At 36.6% G+C, this 14,788-nt stretch overlaps 1 protein-coding gene across 1 annotated transcript; it reads left to right on the top strand.

Moving 5' to 3' along the window:
- The first annotated feature begins 4,883 nt into the window (after nucleotides 1-4,883).
- LOC137722003 (putative disease resistance protein RGA1) lies at nucleotides 4,884-14,780 on the top strand. Its single transcript, XM_068461012.1, has 3 exons — nucleotides 4,884-6,089; nucleotides 11,417-14,135; nucleotides 14,767-14,780. The coding sequence occupies exons 1-3, from the start codon at nucleotides 4,941-4,943 to the stop codon at nucleotides 14,778-14,780; spliced, it is 3,882 nt and encodes a 1,293-aa protein (XP_068317113.1). The 5' UTR covers nucleotides 4,884-4,940.
- The last annotated feature ends 8 nt before the right edge of the window (nucleotides 14,781-14,788 follow it).

Genomic DNA, 14,788 nt, shown 5'->3' with positions numbered 1-14,788 from the left:
TCGCCAAGGTGAATTGACTTTGGTGTGGGAAATGGTTAAATTTAAGGCTGATAAGGCTAGAGAGGAAGCAAAAGCTACAACTGCTGAGAGATTATTTCAAGCTAATGAGAGAGAAAGAGAAAAACTTAGGCAAGAAAGGGAAGAGATTAAAGAAGAAAGAAGGGCTCAACAAGATCGTGACATTATTAAGGAGCCTTCAGAGGGGAAGTCACCGAATTCTAAATATTTTTGGAATTCGGAGAAAGAGGACGTGGTGTGAAGGAGGCGTGCAAGGGAAGTGAGAGCAAGATGAGATGGTCCTAGCACCACAAGAGGAGATGATCCTAGCACCACTAATTGGTTAGGTGATGATTTTCCATTCACGAAGGACTAGGGAATTTGTTTTTAATCGGAGCCCATAAGTTTCCAATCACTTTGGGTTGTAATTTCTTACTTATTGAATAGAGTACTTTATGTTCCATTCTAAAGCGACGTCTAAAGTACGTATTAGGGAATGCACTGTTACGGACAAAATAATCGTCCAAGAGATCCGTACATCATCGTTGCTTGCTTCTATCAAGGTTTGCAGAACAGTTGGGCTTGCAAATTTGAGCCACAACTTGGATGACTCGATAGGAATGTGAGACTCTTTGGCTTCTTGTTTCGTCATCTCTCCTTCTACGCTCCTCATCCTCTTCATCTTCCATCTCATTTTGGGCCACCTAGAGATTGAACATTTCTTCCCCTTGCTTAAACAATTCTTTCTCTTCCCACAACATCCTTGAAGAAGAAGACATTGTAAGAAGGAAGCAGAAACTATGAATAATGATAGAGATTTTGATTTTGGTGTGTGATTTCTGGTTCTGGATGGTGGGTTATATGGAGGAAAAAGAAAGGATTAGATTGTAGATAATGCCACGTGGCATGTCGTCATTTGTTAAAAATCTGATCGAAATCTATCTTCAAAGATTGTCTTTAGATTGTGACACGTGACGCGACGTGATTGGTTAAAAATCTTATCGGAAATCTATCCTCAACAATTCTGAAAAGGTAACAACACGTGGCACGAGGGCATTGTATAAATATCTTATCGAATCTATCATAAAAAATTGTCTTCTCAGATAATGACACGTGGCGCAACGAGAACGATTAAAAATCTTATTTAAAAAATTCTAAATAAAATTATTTTGTATTATTTTATAAAATAAAAAATATTAATATTTTATTACCAATTGCCATGGCTTTTCAGTGTAGGATGAAAATGCAAAAGACAGTTCCTGTTCATTGGGGGCTATTCAATAATGACTTGTCCTAAGAGGCCTTTGCAACGGTAATAAATTTGAATGTAAAGAGATATTAATTCTTTAATAAAAAAATTGAATGTAAAGAGATCTTAATTCTTTAATAAAAAATAATATGAATGAAGAGAGTAACTTAGATGTAGAAAGAGATTACATAGTTCAAATGAAATTTTCCTTAACTGCATATCTTCTTCCCCACCCTCATCTCTCAAACCCTATCGAAGCGAGGAAGAATAGTGAATCTATGAGAGTGAAGATCCGTCTTCATTCCAGCATCTACACAGATCCAAAATTCACAACCGGAAGATGAGATTACCGGCCATGCAGGACGTAGGAGGATCCTTCTGCAGATCTTTGAGTTCCTTCAAGATCCGCTATTGCAGTTGATAAATCAACACCCACAGATGAAAATCCATAACCAAAAGGCATGCGACACAACCAAAAGCTTACAAACCTAAAAACGCAGCTCAATTCTCTCCCTCATAAGAAGAGATCGTACTCGTGCCTGATAGGTCGCGACGAATCGAATTCGATTGAAGTGGAAACGGAAACGGAAACGGAAACAGAAGAAGAAGGGAAATGCGATTCGGCTTCCTTCGGCGGTTCTAATGTTCATGAGAAATTACAAAGAGAACACTTACACATGCGATCGAATTCTATAACAGTCCTCCTGCGGTTCGGCTTTTTTTGGGCGTATTTCTTTGTATTTTTAATTTTTAAATGCTAAATAAAAGCTCAGAGAGTTAATTTTTGGGAATTTTTATGAAAATGACTTAAACTAAGTTTATTTTAAGAAAAATTTTAATTGAACCCATATATCTTTTTTCTACACTCAACTTAACTTTAAATATGAATTGTCTCTCTTACCCTATTGCATAATTACCACAAGTACAAGATGAAATTAACAATAAAACTAAAATTGATCAATAAACCCACACCAAATAATCAAATTATACCATCACGCAATCTTTATCATACGTTTATTCTGTCTAAAACCCTAAGAGCTCTGAGAAAAACGAGCTCTTTTTATCAATGGATGGTGGTTTGAAGTTTTAAATTCTCCAACTAAGGTATGATCGATTTATGCAAGTATTTTTCGCTTGATTTCAGTTTATTTTTAAGTTTAGGAAGAAGAACTCAGTGATTGTGGAGTTTCTTATATTTATGTGCCCTATTCGTATGTTCCTCTGAATTACATATTTTACTTTTAAACTAAATTCTTTTGAGGCGTAAGAGAAACTCTTTGGTCCTATCTTGATTAGCTTGTGCAAAACATTAGTCTGCCTTGAATTTTGGTGGTTGCTTTCAAGGAATTAAAGTTCAATCTTGGAGATTGACAAAAGAAGAATTCCAAAACATGCCAAAAGCCTTGGATCCAACTCCAAAACAAAGAACATTGATGAATCTAAAAAAACTATAACTACCTCAAAAATAATGGGAACTAGAGGCCAGCAAGATGACTGACACTTTGCAAGTTGAGCACAGCCAACTAGAAAGGAAATGACAGAAATCAAGGCCGGAAAGCCAAGCAATGGCCTGGTTACATAAACAGTAAACAAAAGAGCCATGACCTTGAATCCTGTGGTGAAGAAAGCAGATGTCAAGTATCCTCTTATGCCGATGACAAGACCCCATCTCTTTGGACTGGACTGCAGATATGGCCTTTGCACTCTATCAGTTAGAAGCAGGAATGTTGCAAGACCCATATAAAATATGAAAGCACAGGACTTTATGCTCATGCAAATAAAACTATTGGAACATGGATATCAAGAAAACAAGATATTGAAGTGTTAGGTATATGGATATTCATAAACAAATAGAAATTTCACCAAATTATTCAACTTGTCCACAAAAGTCGAACTCTAGAAAGATTTCATTCCCTTGAACAAGTAAAAACTTCACCAAATTATTCAACTTATCCTCAAAAGTTGAACTCTAGAAAGCTTTCATTCCCATGAACAAGTAAAAACTTCACCAGATTATTCATTTGGGATTTGATTTACTAAATGGGTGTAAAGATAAATTTACATTTTAAATTGGGTTTGTTAGGGTAGTTTAGGTAATAAATTTAGGTTTAAAGAGATATTAGTTCTTTAATTAAAAATAATATAGGTGTAGAGAGTAAATTGGGTGTAAAAAGAGATTAGATGAGTTCAAATAAAATTTTTTATTTTAATAAAAAAAATCATGCTATAACTTTATTTAATGAAAATACTTAAATTTTAATGAAGAACTGTTAAATTTTAATAAAAAAGACAAAAGAACTTAAATTTTAATGAAAAAAGATATAATTTTAATATTAAAAAAATAAAATAAAATAAAAAAAATGATGCTCGGACCCATGCGTCCTCACACAAACTGTTTATGAAATTTACTACACTGTTTACGAAACTTAACTGTACTACACTGTTTGTGAAACTTTCTACACTGCTTATGAAACTTAAAGTTACTGCACTATTTATGAAATATAACGGTACTATACTGTTTATGAAACTTAATGGTAGATGAAGATTAATTATATATGTGTAAAAACAATAGAAAATTCCTAATTCTACTTTTGTGTATATAATCTACAAGGGATGAATTTGACTAAGTTCGTGCACAAGCAGTAGTCTAATACAGATGCGAAGAAAATATTGGAAAATATAAAATTGTTATAGAGAAAGAGGAGAGGCATTGTTGTCAGGGAGAGTAGTTGATGGAGGAGAAGGTGATGAAGAATAATGAGGCGATGATGAAGTATTGCACGCACTTTACTTAGGTTTTGTTTTGGTTTTTTTTTTTCTTTTTCATTATCTTGTGCTTATCATTAAATAAAGTTATGTGATAAACTTTTTGTTAAAACTTCAAAGTTTTGAAGTCATTTTCATTAGTTTTCCTTTAATTTTTCAGTTAAGTTAGAGGATATGTGCCAAAATGACCTGCAACCCCATGGTAATAGAAGCCTATCACTATAATCTAGTATTCCTCCTCATTTATAGCTGGAGATTTAGGTTGGTGTCTTATCTTATAATTAAAATAACTAATTCCAATGTACATGAACCATAAATTTGAGGTTTTGATTTGTCTGCTTCTTGCCGGCTGGACTCCAAATGCTTCATATACCAGATTCACAATTCAATTGGATCCAAAAGAAAAACACATTCACAGTTTGAATCTGAAAACTTCGGGGCACTTTCCATGGTGTTTTTTTTTTAATATGATTCGATAAGGTTTGGTGGGCTTTGAAAAAGAATATATATTAACAAATATTGCTGGTGAGCGATGTGGTTCCCTAAACTAATAATACATGAAAGCAAAGACAAATATTGACGGTTGTTTTTTACTTTTGAGGGAAGCCACGAAGGAGATACATCTGTAGTTATTCCAAAGTTTCAAATTTGGACGGCGTTGATATGTTTTTATAATAAGTAGGCTATTAGTAGCCGTTGATCAACCATGCATGTAGACTTCACAAGTCACTAGTATAATGTACCGACTAATTAATATCTAATCAAATATAGACGACGATTTCAATAGCGTCAGCCATTTAACCTTTAATGTAAGTTGTTTGTCTATGAATGCATAATAGCCTTCACGACTCAGGCCGGGAGAAATTTTCTTGTTGGTTCCTCAACCGGTTGATCATTGTGTTCTTTGTGTTGAGTAACAGGAGGAAAGATGGAAAGGATTCTTACTTTCGGTGCCGCCCAGGAAATACTGAAGAAAGTTGCTTCACTTGCCACTCAAGAATTCAGTCTTCTCTGGGGATTCAAGAAAGAACTCACAAGGCTGCGTGAATCATTGTCCATCACGCAAGCTATGTTACGAGATGCCGAACAATCACAAGTTTGGAGCGAAGCCGTGGAACTTTGGGTGAAGAAGCTTGAAGACATAGCTCATGATGCTGATGATGTGTTGGATGAATATGGATATGAAGTTCTCCGGCGCAAGGTGGAACTGCGAAACCAAATGAAGAAAAAGGTACTCGAGTTCTTTTCACACCACAATCCCATTGCATTTCGTGTCCAAATGGCACATAAGATTAAGAACATCAACGCATCTTTGGAGAAGTTGAATAAGATGGCAGCCAGTATTGGACTAGTTGCTAGGTCCACATTAATTGCAGATCCAACGTCCTCTTGTGATATTGGATTACTTAACAGTAGGGAGACCGTTTCTTGCTTTGTTCAAGATGAAATGTTCATAGTGGGAAGGGACGAAGTTGCATCAGAGATAGTTACAACCTTGATTAACTCAAGCAATACCCAAGAGAGTTCTCTTTCGGTTATGGCCGTTGTGGGAATGGGAGGCTTGGGAAAAACAACATTGGCTAAAAAAGTGTATCATGATTCCGAGATACACAGACACTTCAATAAAAAAATATGGATATGTGTATCTACCAATTTTGAAGTCAAGACAATTTTAAGCATGATCTTGGAACAGCTTGAACAGAAAAAGACTGGGATGCAGGGTAAGGAAGCAATACTCCAAAATCTGCGAGAGGATTTGAAAGGGAAAAGGTATTTGCTTGTACTCGATGATGTTTGGAATGAAGATTCTCATAAATGGAATGATTTGATGAGTTGTTTGGCGAGTGTTAATGATACTCAAGGAAGCAACATCCTCATCACTTCCCGAAGTGTTACTGTTGCATCAATTGTGCAAGCACTTCATCGGCGCGATTTGGGAAGATTAGCAGATGATGAATGTTGGCTCATATTGAAGGATAAAGCATTTCCAGATGGGAGTGCTTCTTTAACTGAAGATCAAGAGAGAATGGCAAGGGAGATCGCCAAAAAATGTGCAGGTGTTCCATTAGTTGCAAAGGTACGTCATATTACCGATTTGTTCAAGTTTTCACATGCTTTCTTATGAATTTTACTTTTTTTTTTTTGGGCATAAGACTGAAAGAAAAGGAAAGATCACATAAGAATATCAAAAAGGGTTAGTTTGGTAATGATATTGGGAGAGCCAAAATAAAGTGTAGAATGTTATAACAAAAGTTTAAATACAAGTGGTAGATTGTCTTGTTAGCTAGGACATTCCTCTTTAGCCTAATGTGTCTCAAATTTAAATCATCATCCTCCCTATACCATAGATTAGTTTAAAAGATTTGCTAGCAAAACTCACTTAAAAAGCGAGTCTGGCACGACTTTACCTTCAGAGCCTCCACGTATAATCCACTTCCTTGATAAGCTTCAAATGGGTCCGGCAGTTAATATTATTAATTTTATTAACAAAATAAAATTTACAATTGAAAAGAAATCATTCTCTCTCTCTCTCTCTCTCTCTCTCTCTCTCACACACACACACACACACACATAAGGCTGGTTTCAGTTTAGTAACCAACCCAAAAACCAGTTACCAAAAAGCGAAATCAAGTTATTCGAGAATAAGAAATAAAAACTGAAACCGAACCAAAATTTTGGTTTACCGAAAATCAGTAAGACAGAAATAATATCGATTTGCCCAAAATCGTAAAAGGATTCGACGTAGGAATTGCAAGAGGATTTGATAGAGATTTGCCTATAATCGCAAGAGGATTCTACGAAGATCCACCTCAAATTGCACCAGAAACGCTTCTCCTTTAAAAATATTTAGAACCCACATGATTAGAGATTTAGAATTAGTACAATTATATTAAACTCTAACTCGATTTTAAAATTCCGAAAATCGATTTCAAAATCCTCAGGTCGAATGACATATCCCGATCTGAAATGTCCACCTAGACACTCTAGTATGATGATCGACACTTGAAATTTGTCGAAGCAATAAAAGTAGAAAAATGTGAATAAATTAAAAACTTAAAGTAACTAAAGTGAGAGTGCGCAATGTGCGGGTTAAAACCTTTATTACAAAGCATATTGCCAGAGCATAAGTATGAGTGCAACATAAAGGAAAAAAAAACTTCCTACATCATCGGTGATCAGTGATTGCTTGTAATCCTTGTCGCCACAACAGCACCTTTACTAAGTTCTGAAGGGGCAAAAAACAAACATGAATGATCCAAAAAGTAAAATTTTGTAAAACCATTATTTTCGTAAAAGTATATAAGCTGAAATGGAGTGCAGAATTAGAATCAGCCCTTCAAAATACCTTAGGAGGGGTGTTAAAGCCAATCCGGTAAAAAGTCAACGGTCAACGATTCGGTTGAAGTTGGTCAAGTCGGTTCGAGCCGATTCGCATTAGTCTGAGCTAACTGGAACCGACTAGAATATTATGTCTCTTAATGGAATATTTCGTTAAAGCTAACGGAATATTTTGTTAAAGCTAACCAAATAACCTGATATTCCAACGGAGACGTTGACGCCGTCAAGAATATTCCGTCGTCTTCTCCAATGATGGTTGCTGACGCAGCCGTTCACCGGCTGGAGTTTTTGCCATAAATTGAAAATTACTTAAATCAGAGGCATTTCTCAACCAAATTTGACCTTAAACATATCAAAATGGAGCTTAGACTGAGAGAGTTCAAATTATATCTGAATCGAGGCCAAAAGGTGGTCGGAGATGGCCGAAAAGGGCCCGAAAGTCTTGGCTAATTTGGGTTTTGTCGAGAAAGTGACAGGTTCTAGCATGTAAAGCTCGAATCTGGTCCATGGGATTGTGGGGAATTCATTGGTGATGTTAATTTCGCCCATGACGACGAGATTTGGCTGGAAAATAGCTTGGGAATGACCATGATTGGAAACGTTGAGAAATTCAATAGAGAACTTGAAGTTTGAATTAGAGATCGTTATCCCTCTGGTTTGGGTTTGAGCTCGAGGTTTCTATCCTTGTTTTTAGGTTTGAGGAGAAGAGAAGGGACGAGTTATGGTGGTTTGGTGGTGGTCTCGGTGCCGTGTGCACAGAGAGCAATGACAAATAAAGGAAAGAAAGGAGAAAGATGAAGTGAAGGAGTTTGACAGAAAGTAGAATGAGACATAGATGAGAGGGAACTAGGACAAGGGAAAGAGGTGTGGACCCCAGTTGCTCCCAAAATAAGACCAAAAAAGACGAAACACAAATCTCTTCGGTAAATGGTGAAATTATCAAATTGCCCTTGATATTTCGTGTTTTGTAAAAATCTTTATTTAGCTTCAAATTTTGTTTCTCTTGTGCTCACACATTCGTGGTCACGACTACTATAAGAATATGCTAAAAGAATGGGTCAATTTACTCTATGCGTGTGTTTGGGTCAAGCCCAAACAAGAAGCTAATTAGGCATTGCGCCTAATTAGGAAATAGTAACATAAATGGGCCAAGTTTCCCACTTGTTTAACAAGTCCTGCCGTTTATTTGAATAACAAGTCTAGCTAGTAAATCAACAGTTCCACAAAATGCAACTTGCATTATTGACATCCCACTGCTGTCTTGGAAACAAGTTGTGGGTTATTGAGGGAGCAAAATTACCATTTTGCCCTTCGCTTTGGAACATGCGCAAATCACTCTTTACACGTTTGATTTACGTCTTGTCTCTGCAGACATGCTTGTAAGATCGAGTACTATCTAATAATACAAGAAAAGAGACAAATTATGAAAAGAGTTTCAAGGTTTACGTGGGATTCCCATTTAAGCCTATTAGGGCCATTTTTGGTAATTTCACATTGTCGGGTGGATAAATTACAATAAAATTTGGGACGGGATTGACATCGAATGCCTTAAATCAATTTCAAAATCCTCAAATTGAAACCCTAGTCAATTTCAAAATCCCTAATTTTTTCATTCAAACAAAAAATTTCAGAGTTATGGTGAAAAATCCCACCTTTAAAGCTGGAGAAGTTGTAGAGAAGAAAACTGTAGCGCAGGAGCTTGTATGGCGTCAAGGTGGTGTGGCATGGTGTGGTGTGGCGTGGCCTAGTGTGGCCAGAGGAGTCGAGAGAGGGGGAAGTGAGAAAGTGGGAAATTGAGTGAAGAGAGAGAGAGAGTTGATTTTAAATGAGGGCGAAGATTCAATTTGGACAAAATTCAACGGTTAATAGTAATTCATTTATTAAATAAATAACATTTCCCGTCCAGTTCGATTTTACCGAGCAAACCCTTTATGGAAACCAAATACCATATTTGAATTCAATTAAATCATTCAAGAAACCCATAACAATATCCAATCTAATAATAAACCGAAATACAAAACACCAAACTCAGAAATCCGAAAACATAAAATTATTCGCAAACTTAGACCGAAATACTAGCAAATTTCGACCAACATAGGGCCCCATGTCTAAAATTATAATCTTTCTAAGGTGCAGCAACCTCTTGGAAATCTGAAACCTCCAACATCGTATCTTTAGGATTCTTGACTTGGGCGATTTTGAGACTTGAGCAAAATTAGCTTCCCTAGTCTGCTTCTTGGTGTGGTACCCTTTCACGACATGTGTTGGGGCTTTGCAAACCTTAAACCAATGGTTAGGTGAGCTACAACGCTAACACATATCAAGGTCGGCTAAATACCTTTTTTTTTTTCCTTTTTTTTTTTTTTTTTTTTTTTCTTTTTGCCCTTATTCTTGAAGTCTTGAGCCTTAGTAGCCAAAGAGTCGCGCTTAGGGGCTGCGATTCACACTCTTTGCTTGCCCTGTACTTTGCCTCCCCCTGTCAGCTGAGTGGGGCGACTTGCTCCTGACCTGACCCCTACCCCTCCTTTGGTGTTTTAGGCCTTAATGCGCATTTGCGTTTGCTTCTCACAAAGGAACGACGTTTCAAACAGTTGAGCATGGCGAATGGTTTTTCATCAGAAGCTGGTTGTTCTTCTTAGCTACTAGTAAATCCGATAACTTTTGAAAGTTTTATGCCTGATATTGTTGTTGCAAGCCAATATTCTCAGCTTAGAAGGTGGATAAGGTATTTTCCAAAAGATCCCTATCAGTCAACACCTTGTTACAAAACTTAAGATTGATGGATCGCCGACGTGGTTGATGGCTCATCTTTGGTGGTGTCACCATTGATTGGCCGAGCAAACCTCAAGGCCACCATTGTATTTTTGACTGGTCCAATCAAAGGGAGAAAGAGAGAGTTCGAAAAATTCACTTTTCACAGCAGGAGGACGTCGTCGTCGAGAAGGAAGGCTGTAGGAGCTTAGGGTGGGCTCTACCAGAGTTGAGACTTAATTGTGTCCGGGGTTCAAACATTCCCTCTTCCTTTTAGTGTAGATTAGTGTAGAATATCGCTTATAGAAAAAGAAAATCAAAGTCATTGATAAATAAAATCAACTCTACATCTAAGTTGCACCCAGATAAGTCCAAAGCAACTAAAAATATTATGTAGTCAATAATTACATTAAAAAATAGAACTTGGTAACTGTACCTACATTTACGTAATACATTCACTATTTAACGGTCATATATGGTTAGATATGATATTTTGATTCTCTCTTTTTAGTTGCATATTGGATTGTCAGATGATGAATGTACTAAGTAAATGCATGTATCATAACCATTCTTCCAATATTATCATTATTACAAACGATATTCTAAATTAATTTACACCAAGGGAAATGGAAAGTTTAAAACCGGAATATAGTGGGTTGAAAAAAAAAAAAATCATAACCATCAAAACAATCCACCACTCGTCTTCCCAAGGAAATTAACAATAGTCTAGTCTAGCATTTTGTCTTTTACCAAAACCGTCTGCCATATATCTTTTTGGACCCATAAAAAAGTTAGCTTCTTCACCATGACCCTAGGGAATGGGCCTTAAAATAATGTGTGAGAGGAGGAGAGGAAGGAAGATAAGAATAAGAGAGAAGAAAATCCTACTCCTTCAAAACAGTAATGGGTGGAGCCCCAGTGAGCAACCACATTTTTTATTGTTTGGTCAAGAGGTGATCCACCACCTGCAACATTGAACTCTTTTATGAAATAATTGTCATTGGATTACTACTTTTATTTTGTTTTTGTCAAATGTACGAATAGCTCTGTATTAAAATGGTCCAACATCTTTTTCTTTTTTTTTTCTTTCTTTTTTTATAAGGTCAAGCATTTCTTCGATTAAAATGTTTACTTTATTTGTTTTTTCTTTTAGATATGTACAGTAGTGGAAGGAAATATTCGTACAAGGATACTTAGCAAAACGACTGTACCTATGAAACTTTTGATATTTCTTAATTTATATTGTTTTTTCTTCTTAAATTTTAGCCCGGTATTTTTTGATAAGAATTCAAAATCATGATTGTGTATCAATAGGTTTTGGGAAATATGATGCGATGCAAAATGGGTGATGGATGGCAATCAATTCTAAACAATCAAATATGGGATTCACAAGAAGGAGAATATAGAATCTTGTCAGTTTTGAGGTTGAGTTTTGATGAATTGAAATCTGCATCTCTAAAACGGTGTTTTGCATATTGCTCAATGTTCATCAAAGGTTTCAAAATTTCAAAGACTGACTTGATTCATCTATGGATGGCTCATGGGTTAATTCAGTGCCCTACTCCGAACCAAAGTAATCTAGAGATGGAGGATGTGGGAAATGAATACTTTAATGTTCTACTGGAGAACTCCTTTTTTCAGGATGTTGAAGTGAGTAGATATAGTGCTACTACTATTACCCATTGCAAGATGCACGATATTGTGCATGATCTTGCAGAACATGTATCAACAAAGAGCAACGAATCAAATGAGTTTCGATATGTGGCACAGATTTCTACCTCAATGCTACAAGGGATTCCAAAAAGAGGTGTACATAAATTGCGCTCAATTTTTTGGAATGGTGAAGTTCTCGGTGACATCTTATCAAGATTTAAAGGCTTACGTGTGTTAAAATTATACGAGGCTGATATCAATGAGTTGCCAATGTCAATTGGGAAGTTGAAACACTTGAGGTATCTAGATATTTCCGGAACAAGAATCAGGATGCTCCCCAAATCTATCGGCAAGCTTTATAATCTACTGACATTAAGGATGTTCAGAGTCGAAGTTGAAAAGTTTCCAAAGGAGCTGCTTAATCTGATCAATTTGAGACATTTTTATTTTAAAAGAGATGATGAGATATATCCAGTTGGGGTTGGGCAATTGACTAATCTCCGATCATTACCCTTTTTCATTGTGGGTAAGGGGAGAGGTCGTGGAATAGAGGAGCTGGCTGGCCTAAAGCAATTGAAGGGAAAATTATCCATTCATAATCTAGAGAATGTGAGAGATGGAGAAGAAGCAAAGAAAGCCAAATTAGTGGAGAAGACAAACATAAACAAATTATTCCTTGCATGGGGTGGAGACAGGTTACGGATCAAAATTAATGATGAGGATGTACTAGAAGGCCTTCAACTACCACGCACTAAACTGGAATATTTAGAGATTCGCAACTTTATGGGTGAGAAATTTGCATCGTGGATGATTGGGAGTCCCTTTCCTGCATTGAAAAGATTAAGCATCCATGGCGCCAAGAACCTAATTGAATGGATGGAAGCTGCAGAAAACATTGTTCTCTTTCCATGCCTCGATGAGCTGTTTATGACGAATTGTGATAAATTGAGAAGTGCTCCAAGTCATTTTCCATCTCTTAAAAAGTTAGGGATATATTCCATGGATAGCAGCATGCCAATAGCAAATATAAGTAGCAACCTGGCCACTCTTACTTCTCTCTCACTACAGAAGATAAAGGGACTGGACTGTCTGCCAGATGGGTTGTTAAAAAACAACAAGAATCTTGCATACTTGAAGATAGAGGAATGTCCGGACTTGAGTTCTATTACTATGGATGATGTATTTGGGTGTTGCCCTTCCCTTAAATCCGTGCGTATTTCTGATTGCCCTAAACTTAGGTGTCTGCCTGATGGGCTACAAACTCTTGTCTCTCTTAAGGAGTTGCATATACAGAGGTGCAGTAGTCTAGAGCTCATTCCAGATATGCACGGTCTCACTTCTCTCTATGGATTACGCATTTATGGCTGTCCTCAGTTATCCAGTTCACCTTATGGACTTGAATACTGCACTTCTCTTCAAGTGTTGGAAATAAGCTGCTGCTCCAAAATAACAACCATTCCATTTGCACAGGGCCTCCCAGCTCTACGTAAATTAGTTATTAGACATTGTCCTGAATTATCAAGTCTGCCGAGTGGGTTAGAATATTGTACCTCTCTTCAGGATTTGACAATATTTTTTTGCGGAAAGCTAACATCCACTGGGATTCACAGCCTCCCACCCACCCTCCACTCTCTGGCGATATATGATTGCAGGTGTCTAGAGTCCATTCCAACTTTACGGGGCTGCCAGTCCCTCCGTAAATTGGAAATTGGCGGTAGTGATGGAGTGATAAGCCAACTGGTAACTGAGCTAGAATACTGTACCTCTCTTGATTCACTGTCTATCATCGGTTGTGAAAATCTGAAGCATTTTCCAGATAGGCTACAACTGTCTTCTTCTCTTGTGATACTGAAAATAGAAAGATGCCCAAATCTAGAAACTATTCCAAGTGTAGAAAACCTCGCGCATCTCCATCTCCAAGAGTTGCAGATGGTTAGTTGTGGTGGATTAAAAAGCCTGCCCGGTGGATTAAATAGCCTCACCAGCTTGAAGAAATTGGATATTGGTGGGTTTTGGAAGGAGCTCGATTCATTCCCTCCGTTTCAGGTTCTGCCACAACTTGAAAGCTTACGATTGACGGGTTGGTCTAAGCTCAAGTCTCTGCCTGAACAAGTTCAACACCTTACTTCTCTTAAAGATTTGAGCATATTCGCGTTTGAAGGAATTGAGGCTCTTCCGGAGTGGTTGGGAAACCTTGCATCTCTTAAGTCCCTACGGATATGGCTCTGCAGGAATCTTAAATATCTACCTACAGTTGAAGCTATGAAATGCCTTACCAAATTAGAAAACATACGCTTTACTGATTGTCCTCTTCTACAAGAGAACTGCAAGAAAGATGGCACAGAATGGCCCAAAATCTCACATATTCCGTGGATTACAGGTTTTTCTCTTTCCTTTTTCCTTTTCGGTTGTCGTGAGTACTTATCGTGTATTTTTTTTCTCTTTTACTTTTCATTAAACTGAATTAGTTGTCATGTTATATGTATGTTTCTGTTTCGTTTTTCCTAGACTACACTTTAATGTACATGATATGAATTAAGAAAATAAAATACAACCTTTTGTTACAGAACTCAATACCTAATCATATTTAAGTTTTTTTAAGATTACAATAGATGATTAAGTTGAGACACTATTTATATTGTAAAAAGTGGATCATTAACTGTCTCTTTAAATATTTGACAATTTTCAACTTTATAAAATTGTGACAAGATATTTTTACATCATAATATGCATCTGGTTACTTGCCTATTCCAATCATATCCTTGCGTCTCTTTTGGTTGTTCTCCACTCTCCCCACTTCAGTTAATCGGTGAATTAGTTGAAATAAGGATATGGTTTATATTATTAGTTGAAAAAAAATAAAAAATAAAGTTCATCTCTGAGTTTTGAAGCGTTGTTCGTATTCATACATGCATTTAAATGTATCATTTGTTAGAGTCGATTAATTAAAATTATGGTCAAGTTTCTGACATATTCTGTTTAAATCTATAGTTGAATGGACCAAAATTCAGGATCTTCCATTTAAATCTATAG

Source organism: Pyrus communis, chromosome 17 (assembly GCF_963583255.1).
Source record: "Pyrus communis chromosome 17, drPyrComm1.1, whole genome shotgun sequence".
In the NCBI taxonomy this organism is placed as follows: domain Eukaryota; kingdom Viridiplantae; phylum Streptophyta; class Magnoliopsida; order Rosales; family Rosaceae; genus Pyrus; species Pyrus communis.
Note: the sequence above shows the minus strand (reverse complement) of the source record. Positions and strands in the feature narration are given on the sequence as shown.

What these genes read in the sequence shown, in the direction of transcription:
- LOC137722003 (XM_068461012.1), top strand. Translation starts at nt 4,941, where the DNA reads ATGGAAAGGATTCTTACTTTCGGTGCCGCCCAGGAAATACTGAAGAAA. An exon ending in GTGTTCCATTAGTTGCAAAG is followed by an intron (nt 6,090 to 11,416) that starts GTACGTCATATT and finishes GTGTATCAATAG; the next exon opens with GTTTTGGGAAATATGATGCG.